Genomic DNA, 26,073 nt, shown 5'->3' on the forward strand with positions numbered 1-26,073 from the left:
TCTCTGCGACGACTCTTGCTTGGCTTTAAATCCTGGATGGGTAAAACGATCAGTCTTTGCTGCAGGATTAAAAAAAAAAGCTGTTTTTCTTCACCTGTCCTTTACCTAAAGTTTCACTTCTAACTGTCTTAATATGTGTTTACAGCTAGAAAGGGGTAACTCCTTAAAAATTACCTCTTGGCATTATTCTTTGTCAGGGACTTCTGTGTGGATTTTACTTTCATTGCTGCTTGTTCAGTTTCTTTCCAGGTAGGAAGAAAAAGTGAAGGGGATCTTCATTCTTAAATTAATCAATAAAGATAGTCACATTTAGACTTCATTCATCCGTTTTGCTGCGGTTGCATCGGCAGATTAGGTTGCTTTTCTTTTTTTTTTTACTGAAAACAAACAAATTCTGTTGTTAATAGTGATGGAAAAAAACCCAAACCCCTAACAGGCACCTTGCTGCAATCATCCCCCCTCAAAGACGGGGTAATAGGGGCTCTGAGAGGACAGGACTTCATTTTTCATTCAGAGATGTGTCCTGCTGCTCTGTGAAGTAACATCATCCTAGTAATATATGTTCTAGATAACTTCTTAAATGAACAACTTCAGTATAAAACCGTTAGCTTTAGATTTAATAACGGGGGCTGCATTGTGCCCATTGGTCTTGAATCATATTCCCTGTGACCTTCTCCTGATGCTTTTCCATTCATTTCAGTAGAACTATTACTGATGCCTTCTTACATTGATGGGAAGAGCCTGCGTTTTTCCAGTGGAATAAAAGTGCCTGTTTTGTGTTAGCATTATTCTTAGAGTCCTTTTCACATCTTTAGCATAATCCTAGGGAAGAAATGTAACAGGATGAAAGAAAAATGTGCTGTGATGACCATTGTCTTTTAAAGGAAAATGAGCTTCTTTCTCATTTCGGAATTTTTCCTTCAGGCCCTTTCGGAACAGTAGAGTTTGTTTCATTCTTAATTTTAGCCAGAGGGAGCTTTTACAGGTATTGGCTTTTAAGGCAATCAGTGGCCTCTGCATAAATGACTGTCGCTGATTGATCATGTGAGGACAGACTGGACCAAACATACCTCCTGAAGAAGTTAATCTTACCAGCTTTGCGAGCTAGAGTCAGTGATACAGACAGTCTATCCTTTTTTTTCCGAAAGAAAAAAGAGGGAAAAAAGGCAGGAAATTAAAACCCAACCTTAAATTGTCTTTCTCTTTCTTCCCCTACAAAACCCCACACAAAGGCTAATCAAAGTAGGGTTGTAGTCATTTGTTATTTTCACTAGCAAAAAAATGTCAGTGTTTGTGAGCTTGCATTGCCTCTTGTTCCATCAAAAAGTTGTTGACAGACTTTTATGAAATTATACAATAGAATAGCGGAAAAACATGCTAGCGAAGGCTTGGGCAGTAGGCTGCTGTTCTCCTTGCCCTACCTACAGATCCCAGAAACAATGCATCTGTGTGAGTACCTTCAGACTCTGAAGACATTGGCACCCCAACATCTCCACACGCTCTCCAATTACACTATCAGTGATTAGGTTTTACTTACTTAAAATACGCTCCCAGTGGAGAGAAGTAACGTGGTTTAGTCTTCATCCTGCTTTTGATCCTAATTCAATGGAGAATAACACATGGAAAGGTAAACACAGTTCTAGATTCTCCTTTTAAAGTAAGGCGGTTATGTATAGCATCAGTGATAGTATATGCTCCTGGTCTATTATTTTATTAATAAAATGAGATAGTTCACTTTTGTTCACATCATCTGATGTTATTAGAACTTAGCTAAAAATACGGTGAAGATGGCAGTGATGTACCGCTATTGATCAACTTTTGATGTCACACAAGAGCTTCTGTGGAAGCTGGAACTCTTAATTTTTCAGCTATCTATGCAAGCGTCTGGGCTACCAGGTATCATCAAGAAAAGCTCCCGTGTCAACTATTTTAAGGTGAACTGTTGACAGAATACATGCAGTGAAGGAAGCTCTATTAATTAATAGCAAACTTCCTGTTACAAATGGTGCAGGTGGATTACAAAGGGAGTTCTGTCCCATTTTCTCGGGTTTCTTAGAAACAGGGATAAAGGTAATATATATTCTTTCTGTATTGTTACCAGCTTAGGTTGCTTTTAAGGTAAAGTCCATCTTGTCTTGCAGTTCAGAAAGAGTCAGTAAGAGTGCATTCCCTCCCACCCACCCTTGGAAAATTTTATAAGCAGTTTTTACAAAATTAGTCTGCACTGTAGTGGTTTTCACCATCGCTTTACCGCTCTCATTCTTGTGATACAGCTGGACTACTGCAGACAACATGATCAAATCAGAAGAGAGCCTTTTTTGCACCGCAAGTGATAATTAGAAGAGATGTAAAGTAAACACTGATTTTATGCTAGTATTCTACTCATCTTTTGACGTTATCCATCTAGCAAGTTAATTCTGTACAACATGATGTCACTATTACTACACACATTTTCAGTACTACATATTTTCTGCCTTGCACACATACAGCAAAACACCTTGCACTTTGTCTTTCAGTTCCTCCAATGCCTGTAAACTTTGGCTTAGAAAATTCATGATGAGAAATCTGAAACTAATGCTGTTTTTTAAAATCAAGAATTGTTTCTTGGTGCTCAGAATCCCTGATGTGGGGGAAAAAAGTGCTTATTGTATTCTATTCAGCAGAAAAGAATAGCATCTACTCTATTTAGTGAAATGCATTGTAGCTCTTCATTTCACTGCCAGTTAGAATGAGTGTACTCATATGCTAGCACAGGTTATATGCTCTAGATCAGTTTGTTGTGCAGTAGAGAGCTGTTGGAGAAAATTATATTTTATTTAGCTTTGTATAGTAATTTTATTGGTGTATATTTGGAATTAAATGTTTTTGTTACTTATTCATGGAACATGTGATTGCTTCTCAGTCCCTGGTAGTGGAGGATTCTGCAAGTTTATTACTGTTTCTGGTCATGTTAGGCTTAAGTACCAAAGTGGGCTGGTGGTGATACTATACCCTGCGTTCTCAGTGCCCATGGATATGTTTATATTTTTGTTTTTACAGTAGCAGAATTGAACGTCTTACAAGACAGCGATGGCTTTTTCTCTAGAATTTGAATATGGAGGCCACAGGGACAGATGAAGTAGAAAAGATAAAATCAAAGTTTATGTCTGCATGGCACAACATGAAATACAGTAAGTGAAACAGTGTATGGTAAGATCCTGTCTCCGTTGAAATGAATGGAATGTTTCTTGTTGGCATGAATGGGATCATGATTCAGAAACTTAACTAATATAAATGACAAAAATGCAATATGGCCCTTGAAACCATTTCTACTTTGACACTATAAACAGCCCGAGTAAAAAAACTTGTTTAGCTTTTCATTTTTCAAATAAATTTGCATAATTTCTTTTTAAATTACTTATTTTGAAAACAGTAAGTACATTATGTAAACTACGCTGGATTTGCATAGACTTTTAAACAGGGCTAATATGGAATCATCTGCGCAAAGATTTTTTATTTTTATATGTACTTTTCTGGAAAAAATAGGATTGCGTGTGAAATACAAACTCCACTGAAGAGTCTACTTCACACACTTGAGTAACATACTTTTCCACAGTTGAACATCAGTAATTTATTTATAAGCAGCCAAATTTTCAAGTGTGCCCTTTACTAATCCGTCCTTAACCTTAATTTTTCTACTTTCCCTCTAGGACTGAGGTTGCCTAGATTTACCACCAGGTTTCTGATAAATTTTGTTAATTCTCATAACTAAGCCTTGAAGATGTCTGGCAAGATGAAAAGATACTTTTCTTCTACGTTCTTTAAGGCTACCACATGGCTGAGGGGGAACAGTAGTCGTTACACCCTATACGTGATAGGAAAAGTTCAAGAAACTCTATGGACTTGGGATATAAAACACCATAGGATTTAGACTTAAGTGAAAAAGCTGCTGTCTGGGGACATCGTCAAAACCTAAAAACCTTTGAATTTGTACAGCATATTGTACTACCCTTTTTGTGTCTGAAATCTGCAATTTAATTTTGTGATGAGGTACGTTCAATCAATCCTAAGGGAAAAGCAGTACTCTTCATGCATTTTCATTGGTCGTTGTTATGTTACTGTACGAGTTGGAAACCTCACAGAATAAAACTATGCAGCGATGAATTCACAATAGAGACAAAGCAATTTAGGCTTAGCTTTAGCATTTCTGTATCCTAACAATTTCTGCACAGTAGTACCATTGTATTAACATTCAAACATTCATATATGGGTAACGTCATTACTTTTAAACCAGAACTCTAATCTGTGTTTTGTAGAACTGTTAAACTTTTTGTTATTTATGAAAGCAAAACCCAATTTCAGTACATTTTCTCTATATTCCCCTTTCAAGGGTTACCTTTGGCTTAACCAGATGCTATTAGCAATTCCTTTTTGGAATACTTTAGTCACAAATTTGTTTTTTTTTTTGCGTCTATTTTAGGTTGGGTGTTGAAAACAAAAACTTACTTCAGTAGAAACTCTCCAGTCTTTCTACTGGGAAAATGTTACCACTTCAAAACTGATGGTATGTACACAGCACTTAACTCATTCCAATCTTACTTGGCAGGAGCTCTGTGCATGTATTTTTAATCTTCTAGAAAGGTCGTCCTTTACAATTACTGAATTCAAAATGTAAATATGAAAAGCTTAGAAAGTACTCATTTAAATGTCCAATACTACCACTAATGCAAGCCATCCTAACCTGCTTTATTCAGATTTTACACTGTTCTTTCTGTAAATATTAGTGCTGTAATTTGCACTTTACTTCATTTACCTATCAATTGAGATTTTCTGTCTAAAAACTCCTGAATGAAATAGTGACAATACTGTACAAAGAGTCACTACACCAACACCTTAATTATCGTTTTCCAGTATGCAGTTTTCTAAGAATCTCTCTCTATTTGACATTTACATTTAGGTGAATTAAGCAGTTGCTTACTTGCAAGTCAACGATTCCATTGGCACAGTAATGTTGGCTGCATTGCTTTTGCTTTTTTTTCTTTTTTGTTTTCTTTTTTTTTTCAGCTGGCACATTTCTGTTGTGTTTGCCTTCCAATTTTCCTTTCTTGTATTTGAAGCGATTGTTACTTTTTGCAAGTTTGCCCTGCCTTTCTAATAGAATAGTTGTATGTTTTTACTTTCCTTCTAATAACGTAAGTGCCATACCAAGTTATAACTTAAATTTGTGTTTTGCCTTACAGAATCTGGTGAACTCTCTACAGATGGGTCCAATTTTGATAAAATCAACACAGAGATTTCAGGAAATGTTGAGGAGTTTCGTAAAGATTTTATTTCTAGAATATGGCTGACTTACAGAGAGGAATTTCCTCAGATAAAGGGGTCTGCATTAACAACAGACTGTGGTTGGGGTTGCACACTGAGAACTGGTCAAATGCTGCTGGCTCAAGGTCTTATGCTTCATTTTCTCGGTAGAGGTAAGTTACGAGAGAAGATCTCTATATTCGGCATGATAAGCATGGGTGTTCTGTAGAGAGTGTGATGGTCTTTATGTAGCCCAAATCTAAAGTGCAAGCTGGTTTTGGTTCTGCACTCCTCATTAGTACTGGAATTGTCACATTGCATCAGAGTAGTGATCTAGCTGTCCTGCTCTTCCATTTCTGGAAAAGGGAATACCAAAGTGTGTCAAAGGAAGATACTGGAAACTCCACAGAAGGTAACTGCGAAGTAAAATACTACAAAAATTCGTGATCCCATACCTGGGTATTATCCATGCAAGTGTCCAGCTGTCTTGAATCTTGCTCATTTCTTGAACTCAAGGTGTGGAAATGAGTCCCACAGCCCATAGCTGTGGGCTATGGCAAAAGTGATGTTCTTTTATCAGTTTTAAAGTTGTACATTATTCAATTCATCTATTATTAATATATTGAGTTAATAATACTAATATATTGAGGATTCTAATCTAACTTCAATACATTGTTCTTTGTGTTGAAATTTGCACTATTTCATTTTCTTCCTTTCCCCCCATGTACTTACAGAGGAACTTTGCTTTTTTTCTTATCGTTGTCTATCTTAAAATACTCTATCAGTCACAGCTGTTTCAAAGAAGTGGCTTTAGGAGACTTGGAACACTTTCTGCTTTCAAAGGCTAGGCATCCATGTCCTCCCCATTCTTCTAAGCTGAGCCATGTCCTGTGAAGAGGTATTTTTGGTTCTCATCATTAACCACCTTTTCTTTCATCCTCTTCTCAACCCTTTTCATAATCTACCACATTGCCCCTTTCAAACAATCGGTCCTCTGTCACCACTGCTGCTTGTCAAAATGATCCAAGACATGGGCCTGAAGCCATCCAGGCATGTTAGAGAGAATACAGTGTATTGTTCACTCAGCCATTTGTTGGATCCCAGGAATACTTCAGTAGAAGATAGTTCTGAAAGCCTGTTCTGATAATACTTTGTACTTACTGTGCAAATATGATGTAAGCTGTGAACATAGTCCCAAATAAGCTGCATCACAAAGTCTTCTTTCTTGGCAGTGCCATGACCGAACTGTCAGATTGGCTTATTGAATGTTCCTTTTACTGTAGATATTTAAGTCATAAAACATATATTATCCCTTTCAACTGACTGCAAATATCAAAACGTATGAAAATACTTCTGCTGAGAACACAAATCCCTTAAATATAACTTTTGTTATATATACATGTAAAGAAACAAAAAAAAAATCTGATCAGAAGACTACCTGTGAGTAGGAATGCGTAATGGCTCATTCTGAAGTAACCCAAAACAAAAAAGCCCCAGGTTTATATCTTTAAAATCCATGGTTACAAAGAATTCCTTGCACTGTCCCCCATGCATCCTAATTTGGAAAGTGATTTGGTGATTTCAGAGTGCTAGTGTTTCTGTGGCAATCCAAATGCATAGAAAAATGGAATATGTATGGTCTTTCTGGACTACTTTTCTCATCACCTAGTCTTCTGACAGCTGGTGAATTATCTTTTGAAAAGCTTTTTATGAGGTCTGGGTAGCTTTTGAAACATATTTAAGTGTTTACATGAAGTTTTTAATCATTGTTTACTCTTTTCCCAGAGATGTTTTCATTCTAGTTTAATGGTATTGTTTCTATTACAAAGCAAAACTTGACTGCAGTTACTAGCTGGAATACTTACACTTCCACTGCTATGTGGAATGTTCCAGATATTGCTGATGATGTTGTAAATGAGTTTTTATTTTAAATATTAAGGTACTGGTAAGTTTTACTTTGAAATACCTATGCTTAAGACACTGACTTAAATCTGAAGCTCACAGTACAGGGTTAGCAAGGCCTGTGATGATACTACATTGAGCTTATGCATGCATCTGCCTGGGTGTGCAGTGAAAAATCAACACAAGGTTTCACAGAGGGGTGCCACTTGTGGTAAGAGGCATTGACGTGGGGTGGTTGTCACACTGTAATAAGAGTGGGTGACATGGACTATGGCCGTTACCAGCAATACTTGTGACGTTACTGGAGCCCTAAGTTAAATTTTAGAATTAAAATATAGTTGCCTCTGTGCTTCCTCTTTGTTTCTCAAAGACTTACATGGATACTTCAGTGAGAATTATGAAGAGGGCTGCAGTTCTCGCTCTCCGTCAGTATCAGTTTGAAAAGGTTCCTCTTGCTGCTGTAATGGCAGCTTTCTGAACCTCCAGGAGCTTAGCCACATCTGGCTGACGGAGCAAAAGCACCCTATCCGTAGGGTTTGTAGGGTGTGTTCCTTACTTGCACGTGGCAGCCTTCCCCATTCCCTTCTGGGATGTTCATTGTAGACCTTCAGGGTTTGTTCAGATCTAACGGTGTGTTCACTGTGTTTCGGAGCTTTCCTCACATGCTCTGTGTTGCAAGTAGTTATTTGAACTTGTGGGAGAGACTTTCAGTCATCTGACAAGGGAAGCATTGCTGTTCTCTAGATTTGCTGAACCACCATTATGCTGTAAGACAAACGCTGCGTGTAGGATGCGTTGTTAGAGAAACCTGTAGCTAGAAAAGCAGAACGTAGATACTGTGCTGAATAATATTTAAACAAGTTTGTCTTGTAATCTAGATAAAGAATTTACAAATCTAGTGAATAAAGAAATCTTGACTATTTTTCTGCTGATCTGGTTTGACATTTTGCCAGGAAGAGTTGTTTGTTTTTACATGAATAATTCTTCAGGTTTTCCTTTTTTTTTTTTTTTTTTTAAATAACTGGCAAACTAGAAGAATTAAAAACACCTTTTGAAACTTCTTGTTTGACTTGGATAAAACTTTTTAGATGGTACTGAATAGCTGACTTTCATATTTTTAATATGTAATGTAGTTCTAACCTGTGCCTTGTAATCAGGTATATCTTGTATGTCTTAACTGACTGGGATCATGGAGTCTGACCTGCTATCTCAGGTAGCATAACTTGCTAACATGTATTGTTAGTAGTATTTTGTTTCACCTATCATTCAGCAGAAAAGAAAAGGAAATCATACTCTACTTGAATTCTTGTTTACATTTTAACACTGACATTTGCATCTCGGTATGTAAAGTACATATTACTGGTTTGAGGAACATGGGGGAGAAAGGGATGTGCTTTGCTAATTATACCAAAAAGTTAATATTAAGCCTAATACACATCTTAATTTCTTGCTGCAGCCTGGGTCTGGCCAGATGCATTGGACATTGACAGTTCAGATTCTGAATCATGGACAGCCCATACAGTGAAAAAGCTGACAGCATCATTCGAAGCATCGCTTACAGCAGAAAGAGAACCCAAGATCCTGTCAAATCATCATCAGGGAACATTAAAGAGAAACTGTGATGACAGTGAAATGAGAAACGAAGTTTATCATAGAAAAATAATTTCTTGGTTTGGCGACTCTCCACTGGCAGCTTTTGGCTTACATCAGCTAATAGAATATGGAAAGAAGTCCGGAAAAATTGCTGGAGATTGGTATGGGCCTGCAGTCGTCGCACACATTTTAAGGTAAAAATACCTTTATTCTTTGTTGTTGCTGTGCCTTACACATTACAGGAGAAGCATTTTAAAGCATCATGAGATCACTTCAGCTTAATGGAGCATCTAACTGTTCGTTATTGGCTTTGTAAAATGTCCATATTAGTAGCAATTCTAGACATTTTTCACAGGCAGGAAGGGAAATAGCAGTAGGTGCAGGAACCGAACTCTGAGCCTTTGTTCAATCTTATTTCAGAAGAAAAACGACATTGCTGTTTTCCTGTACTTTGGGCAGTAGAAGTCCCAAGTATCTCTCCCAAACGTGGGCTTTTAAGTAGAGCTGCATTTAATGAAATGTTCTAAAAACTAACCACTCTTTCAACCTTGGAACATGCATAACATTATAGATTTTTTTTTTTTTTTTTAATACTGTAACCTGGGGGCTGTAATGTACTGATAGTGTAATGAAATGTCAAAGCTAAAATTGATGTTTTCAGCATTTCTTTGCACACATCAAATTCTTGTGAAACTGTAAATGTATGGGACTATTAATATTATAATTATATCACAGTAAAAGTAAAGGGTCTGTGACATTCAGTGTGGTTAAAAAAAAAAAAGTCGAAAGTCAAATTTCTCCATACTATGTGCCTTTATATGCCATTTTTTTAATATTACTGATTTGGGTTTTGGGGTTTTGTTTTGTTTTGTTTTGTTTTTTTAATAGCCTGATATGCTTATGTTCTTAGTGGATTCCAGTTTACCTATAAACTGAAGCACTAATAAGTAATTTAAGCAGCAGAAGCCAAAGTTCATAACGTTTATCTATAAATATGTGAATAGAAGCATTTGATATTTAGTATAAAAGTATATTAATCTTAAGTGAATCTGTACTGAAATAATCAGGTGTATATGTGTGCATACATGCACATGCATACAGTGATGTGAGAGGTTAGCATTATTTATGTGTTTTCTTCTGTTTTTTTCTGATGATAGAAACTGTCAGAATTCTTTTTGCTTGCTTTCAATTGCAGTAGCCTGTTTACCTTATGGGAGTGGGGGATTTCCAACACTGCAAAGGTTTCCTTTCCTAGACCTCCCTTCTCTCTTACAGCAGTACTAACAATGTATAGCTCTCTCATAACTTGAGAACGACTGTATTAAATGATTCCTCAAAAAATATTGTGAAATAAAGGGATAGTGACCATTTAATGCAAGCGTGTATTGAAGTCAAAGGCTAATCTTCTATTTTGAACAGTTTAATTTCTTTACAAATGTTGTCCTTGATTGATATCATGCTTTAGACTATCAACATATATTTTCTTTTTAGTTTTTAGGTCCATTACTCTTACTCTTTTGAGGATAGCCTAATATTGCAATTATCTTTTTGAAAGTTTTTTATGTGCTAGCTTTTATTTCCATAGACATGAGGTGCTAGTTTGTGGCTAGTTATATGAACTGAGGTCAAGTAAAGAGATCTATTGAGTTGAAGATAATACTTTTGTCAGCAAATTTAGCCTTCATTATCCCAATACACATGACAGAAAATTGGCATAAACAGAAAGAAATTAGGTAGTGAATATGAATTTTACTGTAAGTTAATGTGTTTCTTTTGGGCTTTTTTTTGTGGTTTTCATTGTTTCTTCTAAATAGTCAGCCATAGTCATCTTGCTTGGGAAAAACGTGTTGCCATATACACTGGATCTTGGTATCCAGTGTTTAAAACAAGCAAAAAAAACCCACCCCCCCGATCCGTATTTATCAGGAATGGAAGGTGTCTTGAATTAAAAATCAAACAAACCAACAACAAACAATTAAAATCAACCTGTTTCTAAAAATCAAATAATTTATGTTTATTTACTGTTGATTTCTTTAAAATCAGAGATGAGTTAAATAGTTTTGTGTTTGTACTTAGAAAAGCTGTTGAAGAAGCAAGAGACCCTGAGCTACAAGGAGTAACAGTCTATGTTGCTCAGGATTGTACAGGTAAATGTTGTGATTATGTAGATTTTTGCAAACATTTTTAGATGCCTTTTATGCCTTTCAGTAAGCACTTAACAATAAAGCTCTAAAGGAAAAAATAAACTCAAAAATGGATCCACAAAATCGAGATTACGTAGGCAAAGGGGTTCTTGATATATGCAGATGTTTGTTCTCTTTGAGAATCGGACATCACAACTTGAAAGCTTTGTACATTGCTTGTTTGGTATCTTATAGTGAAAGACAGTGGAATTCCAAATCCAGCAAGATAACTTTTACTTATAATCTGCCTGTTGTAACTTTTTATTTTGCATTTAAATCAGTTAATAATCTGTCTTGTACTCACTTCAATGTTGTTTTAGCAGTAAGCTAGTAAGGACTTCCATATCTTACTAAAAATAACCCCAAAAACCCAACCAAACAACTGAAAAATACTTCAGTTAGATTTGTTAGTTACATTTTATTCTCTTTTACCCATTTTTTCTGGTGGAAAAAAACCCACTGCACCCATCTCTTAGAATAGTAAGAAGTCATTTTCGCTTGGAGTTCAAAGATGTGAGCAGGATAGTGGACCAGAGTCAGTGGTAACCTTTCTTCTGCTCCAACATGGCATTTTAAATAATCAATAACGGGCAGAGGAGTTTAGAGCTCTGGATGTTCAGGAGGAGAAAATAATGACAAGAGAAACTAAACGTGTGGTGAAACTTTACACTAATGACTATAGTCTTTCAAATCTAAGCACAATGTATTACTTCAGTAACCATGTTTAGCTGCCAGAAATTTTAGTTATGTCATAACCGATCTTGGGATAGGACAGACGAGACCGACATCCCTGGGTAATCAATCAAACTGGTTTTAAAGAGATACTGTTAAATAATACGCTACAAACCAGTTTCACCTGACTTACAGTGGTAGTGGAAACTTTTAAAATTCTGTTAATTTTTTGGTGATGATTTTTTGCCTCTCTCAGTTTGCAGGGAATAGCAATAATACTACATTAAGTTTTTTTCACTCATTTTCATTGACTGTGTTGTGTTAACTTTAGACAGGAAACTTGAGTATTTATTAAAATCAATTATTGTCTTTTTTTCCTTTAACATGTAGATGTGTCTGTTAGTTGTCGGCTTTCAAGTTTTAAATTACTCCTTTTAGAAGAAGTTTATATCAAGTGAATAAATATTTATTGGTTTTCTCCTAACCTACCCCTTCTGCATTTTCCTGACAATGTATCTTATCTCAGCAGCAGCACATTACCGTTCTACAAAATATTGCTGAAGATAAGGAGGCATAACACTGTTTTTCATCAGTCACTCAGGAGTTATATTTCAGGAGGACTGTGATTTTTGAAGGACTGTAGTTTTAGTTTGTCAAACTAAGTGATGACATGTTGTGGGTATGTCTTTGTAAAAGCTAGCGGTTATATTTTAAATACGAATATTTCCGTGTGTCTCCTTTCAGTCTACAGTTCAGATGTTATTGACAGACAGTGTTCTTTCATGGATTCTGGAAAAGCAGACACAAAAGCTGTAATTATATTAGTTCCTGTGAGACTTGGTGGAGAGAGAACAAACACGGACTACTTAGAGTTTGTAAAGGTACGAAATGAGAGTTCAATCATTTCTCAAATAGTAGCACTAGGTGATATGAAAAGCGACTTCATGATGGTAATCTTCTACCTATTAAATGTGTGGTGGTGATTTTACAGTTGAAGGTTGTAAAGTTTGACTTTACAGATCTTAAATTTCCCTATTACAAGATCAGACATAATTGCAGAGCACATGATGTCCCTTGGTAAAGCAGTGATAACTGTCCTAACTCCTAAAGTAGCTACCTGAAAAGACATTAATGCAGTGGCTGAAATTACAAATGGTAATTTAGTTACATATGCTATTAGAGTTGTGCTATATTAAGTATCAGTCAGCACTTTAAAATATAAATATACGAAATTCCTTATTCTGTTTCTTATTTTCTGAAATGTCAAATAGTTTAAGGTTGTTGCTTGTCTGTTCTTCCCATTTTCTTTTGTCTTTTTCTTCCCCTTAAGAGAGGGGTTAGAATTTTTTGATATCTCTAGTCACTACTTCAAGTGTTTTTTCACTATCTGGACATGAGGATGAATGTCTCTAAGGACAGTGATGCAGGAGTAGCAAGCAATTACCACAAATAAAAACAAACTGGAAAAAAGTAAAACTCAAGGAGAAAGCAGAGGGGAGGAAAGTCTATGCTGTCCTTTCTTTTTCAGTAGAGGTTCTGCTTACGGTGCTAACACCTGAAGGTGTACTGTAATCCTACCTCTTGAGCACAAGAATACGTCTCTTAGAGAAGAGATTGTTCTCTTAGCCCTGCTGCTTTGTCATTTTCCATGCTGCTGTTTATATGTCTTTAAATTCCTGTTTTAATTTTTAAAATACCACAATTTAGTAGCATGTACAAAATCTGAGAGTCTGTTACATCATTTTTTTTTTTGTGACTGTGTCTTCTCTGTAAAATTCTAGGAAACATGTTTGGTTTTTAGTGGCATGGGGAAACAGAGTGATGAAGCCTTTTAAGTGATAAACTAATAAATTGTTTCTCTTTCCTTATTCTTTTCCTTGTATTTTCAGACAGTTGGTTTTGGAAAGTCTTAGTTCTTTTCTGATTAATTCTGACACCGCTAAGATAAGCCTGTGGTTGCAGACATGATCTACAGCAACTTTACTTTACTTTCAGTGTTAACTGCAAAAAAGCCTTTGAATCAGTCATGTCCAGGAAAACACACGGTGCCTTCGTTTGTAAGCTAACAAACAGTTGCTTCTGCAACTTTCATAAGGCTTTCTCAGTGAAAGAAAGGTGACTCCAGTTCTTTAATACTGGCTTTTATTATTGACTGATATCTATGGCTAGTTTCACCCTGCAGAGGCTTTCTCAATTTAGCTCTCAAAAACACTTTTTTGCCAGAGTAAAATATGTTTGCGTGGCACTGGGTTTCATAGCACAGTCACGCTATCTAAGCTTGCCTCGTACAACTGGCTTTGCCGGGGTGATTTCTGCTGCTCATTTACCAAGCCTGGTACTGCCTTTTGCAGTCTGTTCTAATGGAGACTGTGATAAGAGGGCTTTCAATTGCATGTATTAGTCACTCCAATCTCTGTCTTGACTGTTCACAAGAAGTGACTAAATTTCTTGGGGTCTGGATTTAAGTTAAAAATGCAGATTTTAGAATGTAGTACAAGAGGTAATTTTTACAAAGGATTTTATATTTATGGATGAAAATTGATAAATTTTTTATAATTCACTTTTACAAGAAAATTCCCATAGATTAAATGGTTATTCATTACTCTAAATAGCTTTGCTCCCTTTCTGTTTCACTGGCAGAGGATGTGTCCTCCTCAACTGTTTCAGCCTTTGCCTCTGATCTGCCTAAATGTTCTATAATGCTCAGCCGTTGAGGAGCATTTTCTAAAAAAGCATTCTCATTCAAATTTTAAATAAGCAGCACTTTCTCTTAACCTGTACAAACCATACTGAAGTTGACTTCCTTAGCACCTCAGGTGAGGAGTACAACAGGTTTTTTATGTTACATTACTTTATCATTGTCTAAGCAGAGAAAATTTTATCTCGAGAAGTTTTGGTCGTCTTAGTACATGAAATATCAATCATTTTGTTGAGAGAAATTTTCCCTACTTATACAATGATAATGTAATGGTTATACTTTTAGTTGATCTCTTAGAGGAGAGGATATAGATATATCTGCCAGCTAATGGAGATTTCACTTCAGCTCAACTGATAGTCTTCTGGATTGCTGTCCCAGTTTGAGCCAGTGTGCAGGTTTTTGGACCCAACGCTTGTCTAATGCCACAAGAAAACCACTATGATTTATGGACATTTAAAGGCTGTTCAGTTTTCAGAGTATTTAATGGTCTTGGGCTTCAATTGCATTAGAACAGTTGGGCTCAGCTTTCTGAAGTGCTCAATGTTGGCAAAATTCAGCTCCCACTGGAGTTGGTGGGATAACTAATGCAGAGCTGTGTTAAGCCAAGACTGAATATTCACAAAAATCCTAATGAGCCCTGGTAAGAAACAGAACCTCATGAAAGCGGGAAGAGTAGAAATATGTTGGAGAGGGAGGAAAGTCTTCCATGCCTTCTTCCATTCCTTTGCTAGGTACTTCTTTTAATAGAGAAATGATCAAGGGTGGTTTCTTTGGTGTCCATTGTCTGTGACTGCATCCAGAGCTTGTGGGTGATAGAGGAATTTCAGTCAGTTAAACTACTGCAGTGTTCTTACCTTGGCAAAATTGCGTGTATACAGGTAAATCCTTCTCCCCAGCACTAGAAGGTATATCCATAAAATCAACATTTTATTATATAATGATAAGTCTGCTAGGTTTGTGTGCTAGCACAGATGTGTGGATTACAGAACCCAACTCTTTTCAACCTGAATAAACAGAAATACTCAGTCACTGGTGTGACTGTAGCCCACGGCTGATATCCCAACTCTTTCTGTCCTTAGTGGCTCCTAGCTTTGCCGTGGGTGGAGGAGTATTTTTCTTTCTTTACACCTCCAGACTGAAATTATTCCTGTATTTCACCCCATGTTCCTCTTTAAATCCCATTAGGTGTATTTGTAATGTCTCTTTCTCAAAGTTACAACATACTGATGGTTCTGATTCCTCTACCCTCACAGTCAACATCCAGTAAGATTTATGGGGCTTGTCTGTTTTGTGTCTGTCTCTCCTCCCGCATTTTGGGAGCTGTTTTTAGAGCTGTATCTTGTGGTTCCTTTTGCTTCAACCGGCATTTCTCCCTATGTTGTAGAAGTTCATACTCTAGACAGACTTCTACACTTGAATGCAAAAAGAAGAGAGCCCTCAGGGCCACAGAATTTAAATGTATATGAACTCTGCAAATTTGAATACTTTGATACCTTTTAACTAAGCAACCTCTGCTCAACTTGTATGACATGGCGTTTTGTCTCTTCCCTGAAAGTGATACTGCCAATTCTATCCATGTATGGGCATCTCATGAAAAGGGAGGACTTTCTCTGGAATATCTGGTGGTATGTTTTCACTTTGGTCAGTTGTAAGCTTCTAAAAATTGAGTCAAGCCCCAGAAAGTCATGAAGTCAGTCTTTAAAAAAAAAAAAAAAAAAAAAAAAAAGCTATTTGCCTAAAAACAGTAAAGAAAGAGCAAAGATGTTAATTCACTTTAATACTTATTCTGCTTAACATTGTCCTAATTATTTAATGTTCTTGTTGTAGGGAATTTTAAGCCTTGAGTATTGTGTTGGTATTATTGGTGGCAAACCCAAGCAGTCATATTACTTTGCTGGATTTCAAGGTTAGTGTTTTAATATGTTATGTCTCTTCAGTATTTTTCTTTAACAGTTAGGAAGTTAATAGCAAACCAGTGGGAAATAGCATGATTAAAATAGCAAAATGAGTACCTTATTAATTCATCATATCTACCAAAGTCCAGTCATTTGTCATTTACCCTATATAGTAATTGGATTCTGTAAAATGTACATTTAATTTCCATTGTTGCATAAACAAGGCATAATTTATCTGTTTCACCAAACTTCAGGAGTGTTTGCTGTTACTATCTGGCAGTTCTTATTTACGTATTTACTTTTTGCTAGTTTAAGTGGTGTTAGTTGATGCTTAAATGACAAGCAATATATTCTTCCTGTCAGGGTGAAGTAGCACAATACATTTTTCATATGCAAACTCCAGAATATAATTGTGTGTTTGTAAAAGTAATTTTATCACCAAAAATTAAATGACAGTCTCATCACTTTATAAAAATTCTGCTTATACAAGCATATTTGATTATGCAAAAGTTAATCTGTCCTGCAAAAACCTATGCTTCAGTCAATGAATATCAGCCTGGCAAGCAGTTACTTGCTGGCTTTTTTTTCAGCTGTTCTGCATAGAAATTGGATTGTAAGCAGTGTAATAATAAGGTGTTTTTTGAATTACTTGTCTTCTGTTTTGTCCTTGTAGATGACAGTTTGATTTACATGGATCCTCATTACTGCCAATCTTTTGTAGATGTCAGCATAAAGGATTTCCCTCTTGAGGTAGTATGGATATAGACCTGGCACTGTTTTCTTCCCATATGAATCAAACACTAATTATTTAGAGATGTTCTAGCTAGCTGCATCTTTATGGTTTTGCAGTTACATGTTATTTATCAAAGTTCTGCCCCTCTTTATAGGCCTATAATCAACAAAAATGACCAGAGGTTAAAAACTCAATATGGGGTTTTAATTTTTACTTCATTAATCTTCGTCTGTTTCTTCTTAATGATCAGAAAACCTCAAAAATAGATGATCACTTCATTTAAGTAATTTTCCATCGAAGAAAATAGACAGTATTTGGAGATCTTAAACCTGAGTTATTTGGATTTGTTTTTGTTAGTTTGTCTTTTTGGTCTTTTTTTTAAATTTTATTTTATTTTAATTCAAGTTGCAATCAACATCATGAAGAGAATTACTGTAGTATTCAATAGTAGGAGCCTGTTGTTAATTTGGAACCGGAGTTTCTATAGGTTTACCTGCTGCTTCTTTATCCAGGAATTCGTAATATTTCTATACTGGAGTAGGTGGTTATAATTTTAAATGTAACTTTTGCTCCTAACAACTTTGCATGTCACTTTTTTAGTTTCATACAAGTGGAAATTTTTGAGGCTTGTCAGTGAGGCTTGTGGTTGACTAGATGAATTTTACTCAAGTCTTCTGAGCTGTTTCTGTTAACGAGTTTTACTGTTATTTTTAATCAAGCTATTTTTATGGAATAGTAGTTTCCAAGAAACTGACAGGTCTGCATTTGTTCATTCTTTCCCCCCCAACTCCTTTCTAGGCCACAACTTTCTGGGTGCATCTAGATGCAGTGAATGCATCTTTTCAGGCTGTGCCTAGGTCTTAAAAGTCATGCTTGTTTTTGTTTGGGGGTTTTTTGTTGTTTTTTTTTTTTTTTTTACAATAGTGTTTTCCCTTTTCTTTAACCTCTTGCCAAATAACTGGCATTGAAAATAGATAGAGCTAAAGGAGGTTATTAAAGAACTCAATTTACAAGTACCATGGGAGAACATTATCAGTTGCAGAAGTAAGTGTTCAATAGCCACAGTACTCACAGTAGAAGTACTCGGTGCCATCCATGCAAACTCTCCTTCTTGATCTTGTGTCCAACTTCCACATGAACTTCCAGCCTCCTCGGAGCGACTCCTCGTTCGGTGTAGAAACACTCTCTGGGTGCATCCACTGCTTAGGACAGCATCAACTGCTCTAGAGGAGAGTTGGTTATTAGTAGTGCTTCCTCATGCCACTGTATTCTGTGAAGTTAAGTACTCCTAAATGTGGAAACACAACTTCAGAAACAACATACTGCATTTAAATAAGGAAAAAAAATACGTGTTTATCTCCACCACCTCTAAAATACTAGCTGCTTGACGCAGAATTCTTAAAGGTTTGCAGTAAAGTCCTGTGAATAGTGTGAGTCATATGCGGTTCTTAAACTCACACCTGAAGAATTGAGTAGGTCATCTTAAATTGACTGTTTACACTTAGAGTGTAAGTCAAATGGTGTGTAATGAAGTTATATATCTTCATGGCTTCTGTCTTGTATAGCAGCTAAGAGTTAAGTTAAACTGAGAACAGTGGAGTGAACTGCAATGGTCCTGTCTATTGTTACCATGAAAAGAAAGATCTGTTAACATACATTGAAGTTGATCACAATAGCTTAATCAAAATACCATCAAATAGTATTTAGGAAAAGTACTTATATATATCAAAGGACTTACACAGGGCTAATGTCAAATCCTAGGGCTGACTTAAAGCAAACACTACGTATTTAACAAGATGCTTTAATTAGCATGACATATAATGTAGAAGTAGAAGATTCTCTAGAAAATGAGTAGGTTCTAAATTAAAAAGAGGAACATAGCAGCAAAATGTATCATAAAATATCCTAGACAGAAACTTTCATTATTTTTAGAGATGCCTTTAGATTTACCCCATTGAGAGATTTGGAAGAAGAGTTGACGAGTCCCAGCTCTGCCTATTTGTATTGTGGCAGCAGCCAGAGATTATAACCAAGATCCTTGCCCCTTTATGCTAATAACTGTAATAAAATACAGTGCCTCCTCTGAAGATTTTACAGTTTAATTGGGTAAGCCAGACAAAAGATGGGAAGAGCACAAAGAAGCAGAGCTGAAGTGACTTCCTTAAGCTCATACTGTAGCTCAGTGGCCAAGCTACAAAAAATACACATCATTTTGGTTTCTGTTCCCATGACTAGTCCTCCAGATTGTGCTGCAGACTGGCGTTAATATGAATTTCCAAATAATAATAAGGTTTTAAAATGTATTTTGAAGGTATGCGAGCTGCCAGCTTGGCTTGATCGCATCCTAATGCTTTTCTGCAGACGGAAAATATATTGCAATTTAATGCTTAGTGCATTTAATAGTATTATATCTTTGTCCAGAAATGTCAAAAGTAAACAGAAATTGCTTTCTTAGTGTGGATAGTTGCTTGTTAGATTTATCTGTAGGGAGTATTTTCAAAATTGACAAATTGTCCAGAATAAGTTGGAAATCAATCCACTCCGTATTGGCTTCCAGAATCCATTTGTTTGGAGGAGTGGTGGGGGGGAAAAAAGCCTACCCACTTCTCTTTGTTGTGCAGTGATTTGTGTAGCAGTAAGACTGCTGCCCTGAACAGAACAGCACAGCTGTAGTTACAGTGTTGTTGCTGAAATGTGAGGCAGGGTTCGATTTGTGTATTTGATGACTCAGGAATGAATATTCAAAATACAATTTCTGCATTTAAAATTTGAACAGAATTAGGAGAAAAAACAGTAACTAACATCAATCTTGTAGAAATAGTACTTCTCATCTTTGCTTATATTTTTTAGCAGAGGTTTAGTAGAAATACCTCTCAGGTTTGTATCCACAAGTAAAGAACAATATACTTCAATATGTAACACTATTACACTGACAGATACACTCAGATTAGGTAACAAGTGCTGTTGTCTTCTGTAGATTGACTTTTCTGACTGGCAAAAAAAAAAGATTAAAAAAAAAAGATAAAACAGGTTTCTAGAATACAGATTGCTCGATGTTAGCTGTCAGGTGTTGCTGTTGCTATAGTCAAATTAGATTGTAACAGTTGTTAGTTATCCTTCATAGAGGAAACGCAGTGGTGATAAGAAATCTCCTGTGTTGGTCTGTCCTGGTGTTACTGTTGTGTTAGTAAGCTGTCCTGGCCCCGTGCTGACCAGAAGACCTGCAAGCTGCGCGCAGCTTACACGTAAATGTGAAAGGAAATAGCACAGGCTAGTCACTGGAGAATACTGATCACAGGGGGAAGTTCATGGAAAACAAAATCTGCATTTTTAGTACAGTGGTACCTCCATTGCAGTGTGGTGCAGATGCGGTGCATTAGCGTTTGTTGTAGAGCAGCTGTAGCAGGATTGCTAGTGATTGAGTAGAGGTAGGATGGTTGGGTAGTCCTGCATGTTAGAAGCAGAATAAAGAGGACTGCCTTTGAGAGACAGTCAGTGGTGACCAAATAATTTTGGTTATTAGACAATGAGCTTACCCAAAACTACACTTCCTGTAATAAACAAGCACATAATCAGGGTAGATAGCATATACTTACCTTTTCTCTCATAAACTGTGAATGAGGAGTGTGGGGAAGGGTTTTGTATATTTGTTTGGTTTTTTTCTTACTGCATGGCTACTGATAGTATCAGTTCACCGCACTGTCAGAGCATCATCTGTCATGAAAAGAGATTCCACATTAGGAAAAAAAAACGTTTATAAAGCAGGGCACATTGTTTGGTTTTTTCCGACTTGTGGATTATTGTAATACGGTTTTGCTTTTGTGGTTTTTGTGGGCTTTTTAACCAATTTCATTTACTAAAGGAAAATGCATGAGGTTGGTTTATTCCATTATGTCTCTTTTATAGAGGCTGGGGGAGGGAAAGGGGCAATGGGCGGTGGTAGTAAAGCAGTAATTGTAAGATAGTGCAAAAGCTGTTACAAATTCAATTTGCAGAAGAGCATTCACCTCCTCTGCCTTGGGAATATTCATAAAGTACTGCTCGGAGCGGCAGACCTTTGACGGATTTCAAACTAAGGTGGTGGTGTGTGCAAGTTTGGTGAATACAGCGTAAACAGCAGGAGGTTTTATACATGTGGAGAAGAGTGGAATTACTTGAATGGTTGGGGGGGTGGAAGAAATGGCTTCAAAAGTGTGTGTTGGGTTTTAATTCAAGTGATACAGGGGATTGTATGTTAAAGCTGTTGGGGGGGGGAAGTAAATTCATTGGTCTATACCATTCTCAACCTTAACTGAGTATTTCATGTTTTTTAATCTTGAAACTTGCAGTCATTCCACTGTCCTTCTCCCAAAAAGATGTCATTCAAAAAAATGGATCCGAGCTGCACAGTAGGATTTTACTGTAGAACTGTGCAGGACTTTGAGAAGGCTTCTGAAGAAATAACGAAGGTAGGTGTGGAAGTTACCAAATCGATTCCTCAGCCAGAACGGCATGTGTGTACGGGAAAAAAGAGAATCGGCTCTTCTAAGCAGACCTCATTCTTTTCTCGATGTTTATTGCTGCTTTTGTAATCATGAGAAACCTGGGTGGTTTTTCATTCCATCCGGTTTTACCGGTACGTGGAACCCGGGAGAACCCGGGCTGCGGTCTCCCAGGGCGCAGGCGGGGGGATGCCGACCCGGCGCGCCCACCAGGTGGCGCTCTTGAAGTGGGAATCTCTCGGCAGCCGGCCGGGCGGGCGGCGGGATGGCCGCCTGCTGCGGAGGGGTGCTGGCGCGGCGGCCCCGGGGGTAGATGGAAGTGCCTGATGAAGCCAAAACGGTATATTATCTCTTGTTAGCATAAGCGCGCTTTCTGGTGGCGTTTAAATGTAAAGCAGCGTGTTTATGATTTGGTACCGATGTTTTGAAGTCTACGGAGCAGGTTTCACCCAGCAAAGTCATCTGATCACGTCCTTCCACTTGAAAAACACTGGTACGGGTTCGTTTAGGTCCAAATGTAATTGACTTTTTTCTTCCTTGATTATAACAGTATGTGAGTGTATGAAATACAGCATTATTAATATGTTGTATTAGCTGTGGTAGCAAAAACTGTTTTGTGATTTTAAAAAATAGTCTATGAAAGGATGCAGCGGCAGCAGAAGATGGTCACACTATTAATATTCTAACCACAGTAGTTATCACAACAGCACAAAGAATTAATGTTTGTACAGCATTTTCAATGTGCTGTTAAGTGGTATTAGTATTATAGCCAAAAAATCATTTTTAAACTTAATACTGTATATAATCTTTAGTAGATATTGATTGATGCTGAAGTTGATTCTTACAGAGAGGTGGAAAATAGATTTAAAGAAGTAGAAGTTCCTAAGCAACAGATATATGGAAAGTTTAAATAGTGGCGTTTCTATTCTTCCATGTTTTCCTGTTCTATCCTGTATAAGAAAGAATGTAATAACATGGTAAAAAAAATCTAATTACAAAATCAGTTGCATTGGAATTTCTGTTTTTCTTTTTCCCTTCTTTCTTTTCTTTCAAGTTTGGGATTAAGTACATTTCTTTTTCTGAACACATGTTGTGAAAATACTCATGGCTGATCTACGTCTTGGGGCTATTATCCTGGTATTTTAGATAGAAGTTCTTTGATATTAGTGACATTATTTTATATAAATATATTTCAGGCACAGTAAGTTTGAAAATAGAGAAAAGTTTGGATACAAATACAGTGTGAGAAACATTCTCTGATCTTTCAATCCTTCCTTCGCATCCTTTGTTTTTTCCTGCTCTTCCGTTATTTTTCCCTTTGTTTGCAATTTGAGTGCGATAACTCTTGAACTACAAAGCACAGTATACTCCCAGTGTGCCCTATGTAGGCTAGACTAAAAAATTCAGGTTCTCACTGCTTTTGTGGGCAATAAGAGGTGGGAGAAAAGATTTAGCTTTTATTACTTGAGGATAAACCTTATGAGCCATATAGGCAGTGACGGAGAAATTAGGGCATTGAAATCAAGGGCCCAAAAGGAGTGATTGGTGAAACTCCATCCAAATCACATTCAAGTTACCCTTTGCTTCTGTACTTGCTAGTTAGGCAGCTATTGTTAAGCAGTTTAATAATACTTGGAATTAAATAGCTGGTAGATTAAGGAGACCTGGAAACACATCCAGACTTGAGAAGGATGGATTTACCGACTAGCTGTAGTCTTACTTCTGTCTTGCACTTCCAGCACAAATGCCGAGCAGGCACAGCAGTTTCTGTCTGGCTCCTCAACACCATGTGGCAGATCCAAGAGGTCAGCAAGAAGCTCTGGCCTCTGCACAGCACCTGGGATGGCTCTGCCTTTTCCTGGCCGCAGCCTCTGCTGCTACTTTACATTGCTACTTACCTGGTACCAGGCTTGTCTTTCTGCTAATGCAGTGGATTGTTTCCCTATCAAAACCCATGACAGCAAATAAATAATCCACTTGGGCTACAACTGCATTTGCCTGTTTGTAGGCCAGGTTCTTAGCAGAAACGAAAAGTTGTCTGAAGAACTGGACTGATTGAGTGTTGAACTTGGATGCAGTTCAGCACAAAGAATTAATTGTTGCAGTGACAACAGTGGCAGTCTGAGTCTAACACTGAAATACTAAAAAATATTGATGTTTGTCAGTGAAATTCTCTGTAGAAATCATCACAGTGATATCTAAAGGACTTGCAAGTTCTTTAGAATTTCAAATTATCTGTGATCACTGAGTGAGATGGAGCCTGATAATAATTGCAGTAATCTTAACCAAGTTCCACTCGAGTCTTGTTTAGGCATTTGCCGGTCTGTCTAGTTCATGTTCTGTATTTAGTATTTCATTGCCTCCCTTAGCACATAGAGAGAGGTGTTACACGTATCTGTAGAGAAGGAAGTTTCAGGGCAAGTTGAACATAGACAATGGCAGTGGAACTGCAGGTGTGTTTCTGTCCTGATTTGGAGGGACCATCTTTACAGGTGTGACGGTTGGTTGGTTACCGTGCATTCCCTGAGTTGCAGTATTCGGATGAGTTTTCTGTTGCAAACTTGCAATTAGGAGCTGGCCTAAGTCCTCCCATCCACTTCACAGACCAGCAGACAGCCTTCATGTGGCTATGAATTTCTGTTCCTACTAAGCCAGCTTGTATTCAACCCCTAGAGATGAAAGGGTTTGCATCCAATTATCTAGTCTTCTCAAAAACAAAGCATTTGTACGTCTTACAAACGTTTTTTCTTCCTAATACTCATTTGTTACTCTCTTGCTTTTGCTTACTACTGTGTGCATGTCTCTCCTATATCTCCTAGCTCTTTTACCCAGGTTTCACATTACAATAGCCAAATGCAATTAAAATAGACAAGAATAAAGTGGAAAATTTCAGACCACGGTAAAAATCAAGGATTTTACTGTGACTGTGATTTTTTTTTTTTTTTTTTTTTTTTAACCCACCCTCAGCCCCTGACTGTCTTTTTTAAATAGTTCCTACTATTTAAAGATCTATTTAGGGTTTTTTACTGTTTTAGATTAATTGTTCTCATGAAATTATGTTTAGTGATTTTAGTTCCACTTAGTGTATACTTTTAGACTAATGTAGTTCTGCATGTCACTGCATCACTGTACTGTTTTTTCAAAGCAGGTAAGACATTTAAAAAAAAAAAATTTTTTTTAAATTAAAAAATAATTTTAAAAAAATCTGTGAACAATTAAGTGCCCAAATCAGCCTGAAAGGCTGAAATGTCTTTTAGTATTTGGCAGATTTTTTATCTGCTGTTAAAGTTATTTTGCTGATCTGTTTTAGTATTTATCATTCCCCACCACCCACTTTCTACATGCTCAGTTTTCTTGTCTATAAATGTAGATTTTTGGCACCATAGTTACCACAGCCTGTTACCGTTGTCAGTCTGTTTTTAGCCATGTGCTCTTGATTGGCTTATTTACATAGGTGTGTATGTGTTCAAACTTTTAATAAAAACATTGATTATTGTACCTGCTGATTCTACAATAAAAATATCTCCCTGAGATGCTTAGTTGCCGCAGAATTCATACCTGTGCTTGAGGAGAACGTTATGGCCATTAACTATTTGTAGAGGTTTTTTTATCTTCCTAGAAGAGCTTCGACTGCACTGAAACAAGCAGCATGTAGAGGTGATCTGTATGGAACAAGATGCAGGCATAAAATTAGCAGCTACCTGAGGAAGAAATGGAAGTAAATGTTTGTTTTAACGGGAGAAGGGGAGTTTAGATTGTGCAATGCTTTTGCTTTAATATGATGATAATAAAAATAAAAAATGCATTTTTTTACTTTGCAGTCATCATCAGATAAATATCACTACTTACTGTGTTTCTTCATTTCCAATTAACGTTTTATCTGGTATGTATTTTACATTGTAGATGCTGAAATCTTCATCTAAGGAGAAATATCCCTTGTTTACTTTTGTAAAGGGTCATTCTAGAGACTATGACTTTGCTTCCAGTCCACTCCATGAAGAAAATGACCTTTTCTCTGAGGATGAAAAGAAAAGATTAAAAAGATTTAGTACAGAGGAGTTTGTCTTGCTTTAAGGACATTTTACACAAGATTATTGGCAGCTGTCCAGGAGAACACTTGCCTTTTAAAAAATAAAAAATGTACGTGTCCTCCTCCCCCAAAAAGGCAAGCTTGTGCTGAAATTGGTCTATTTTCATAAAGATGGTAATGTTTTATATGTTAATAGTCTTTAAAATGTCACTTATAAATGTACTTACTAATTATTTTTGTTCACTGCTAGTTGGATGAGTTTAATGTCACGTTGTGCTAGTGAAGATAGAAGGCATTGTTTAGAGCCAGGTATGCTGAAATGTGCCTACGTCCTGGTCTTGCCCTCTTAAAAAGCTTGGCCAGTCCCTAAAGCCTAGCTTGTGACCCTGGTGTCGTGTCAGTCCAGGACAAATCCTGAGCAGAGGCTGCCAGATACTTGTGGGGTTTGCCATGGACGCATGTCCGTAGGTTTTGAGACCATGTTATTTCTGTTTGTAAGCAAAATTTGAGTTCTGTATTCGTGTGGTAAGGGTAGAACTCTAATCTGTCTTGCTACGTAAGCCCAAATAATAGTTAATGCTGTAATCGTGACACACATCCTGAGCA

General features: G+C 36.9%; 1 protein-coding gene across 1 annotated transcript; it reads left to right on the forward strand.

Annotated features, from left to right (window-relative positions):
- Positions 1-3,036: 3,036 nt before the first annotated feature.
- ATG4C (autophagy related 4C, cysteine peptidase) lies at positions 3,037-25,819 on the forward strand. The gene is made up of 10 exons (XM_009577371.1): positions 3,037-3,170; positions 4,460-4,543; positions 5,220-5,453; positions 8,639-8,969; positions 10,852-10,922; positions 12,375-12,511; positions 16,156-16,234; positions 16,897-16,973; positions 21,285-21,404; positions 25,341-25,819. The coding sequence occupies exons 1-10, from the start codon at positions 3,095-3,097 to the stop codon at positions 25,509-25,511; spliced, it is 1,380 nt and encodes a 459-aa protein (XP_009575666.1). The 5' UTR covers positions 3,037-3,094; the 3' UTR covers positions 25,512-25,819.
- The last annotated feature ends 254 nt before the right edge of the window (positions 25,820-26,073 follow it).

The sequence above is a fragment of the Fulmarus glacialis genome, unplaced genomic scaffold, assembly GCF_000690835.1.
Source record: "Fulmarus glacialis isolate BGI_N327 unplaced genomic scaffold, ASM69083v1 scaffold6355, whole genome shotgun sequence".
Taxonomy (NCBI): domain Eukaryota; kingdom Metazoa; phylum Chordata; class Aves; order Procellariiformes; family Procellariidae; genus Fulmarus; species Fulmarus glacialis.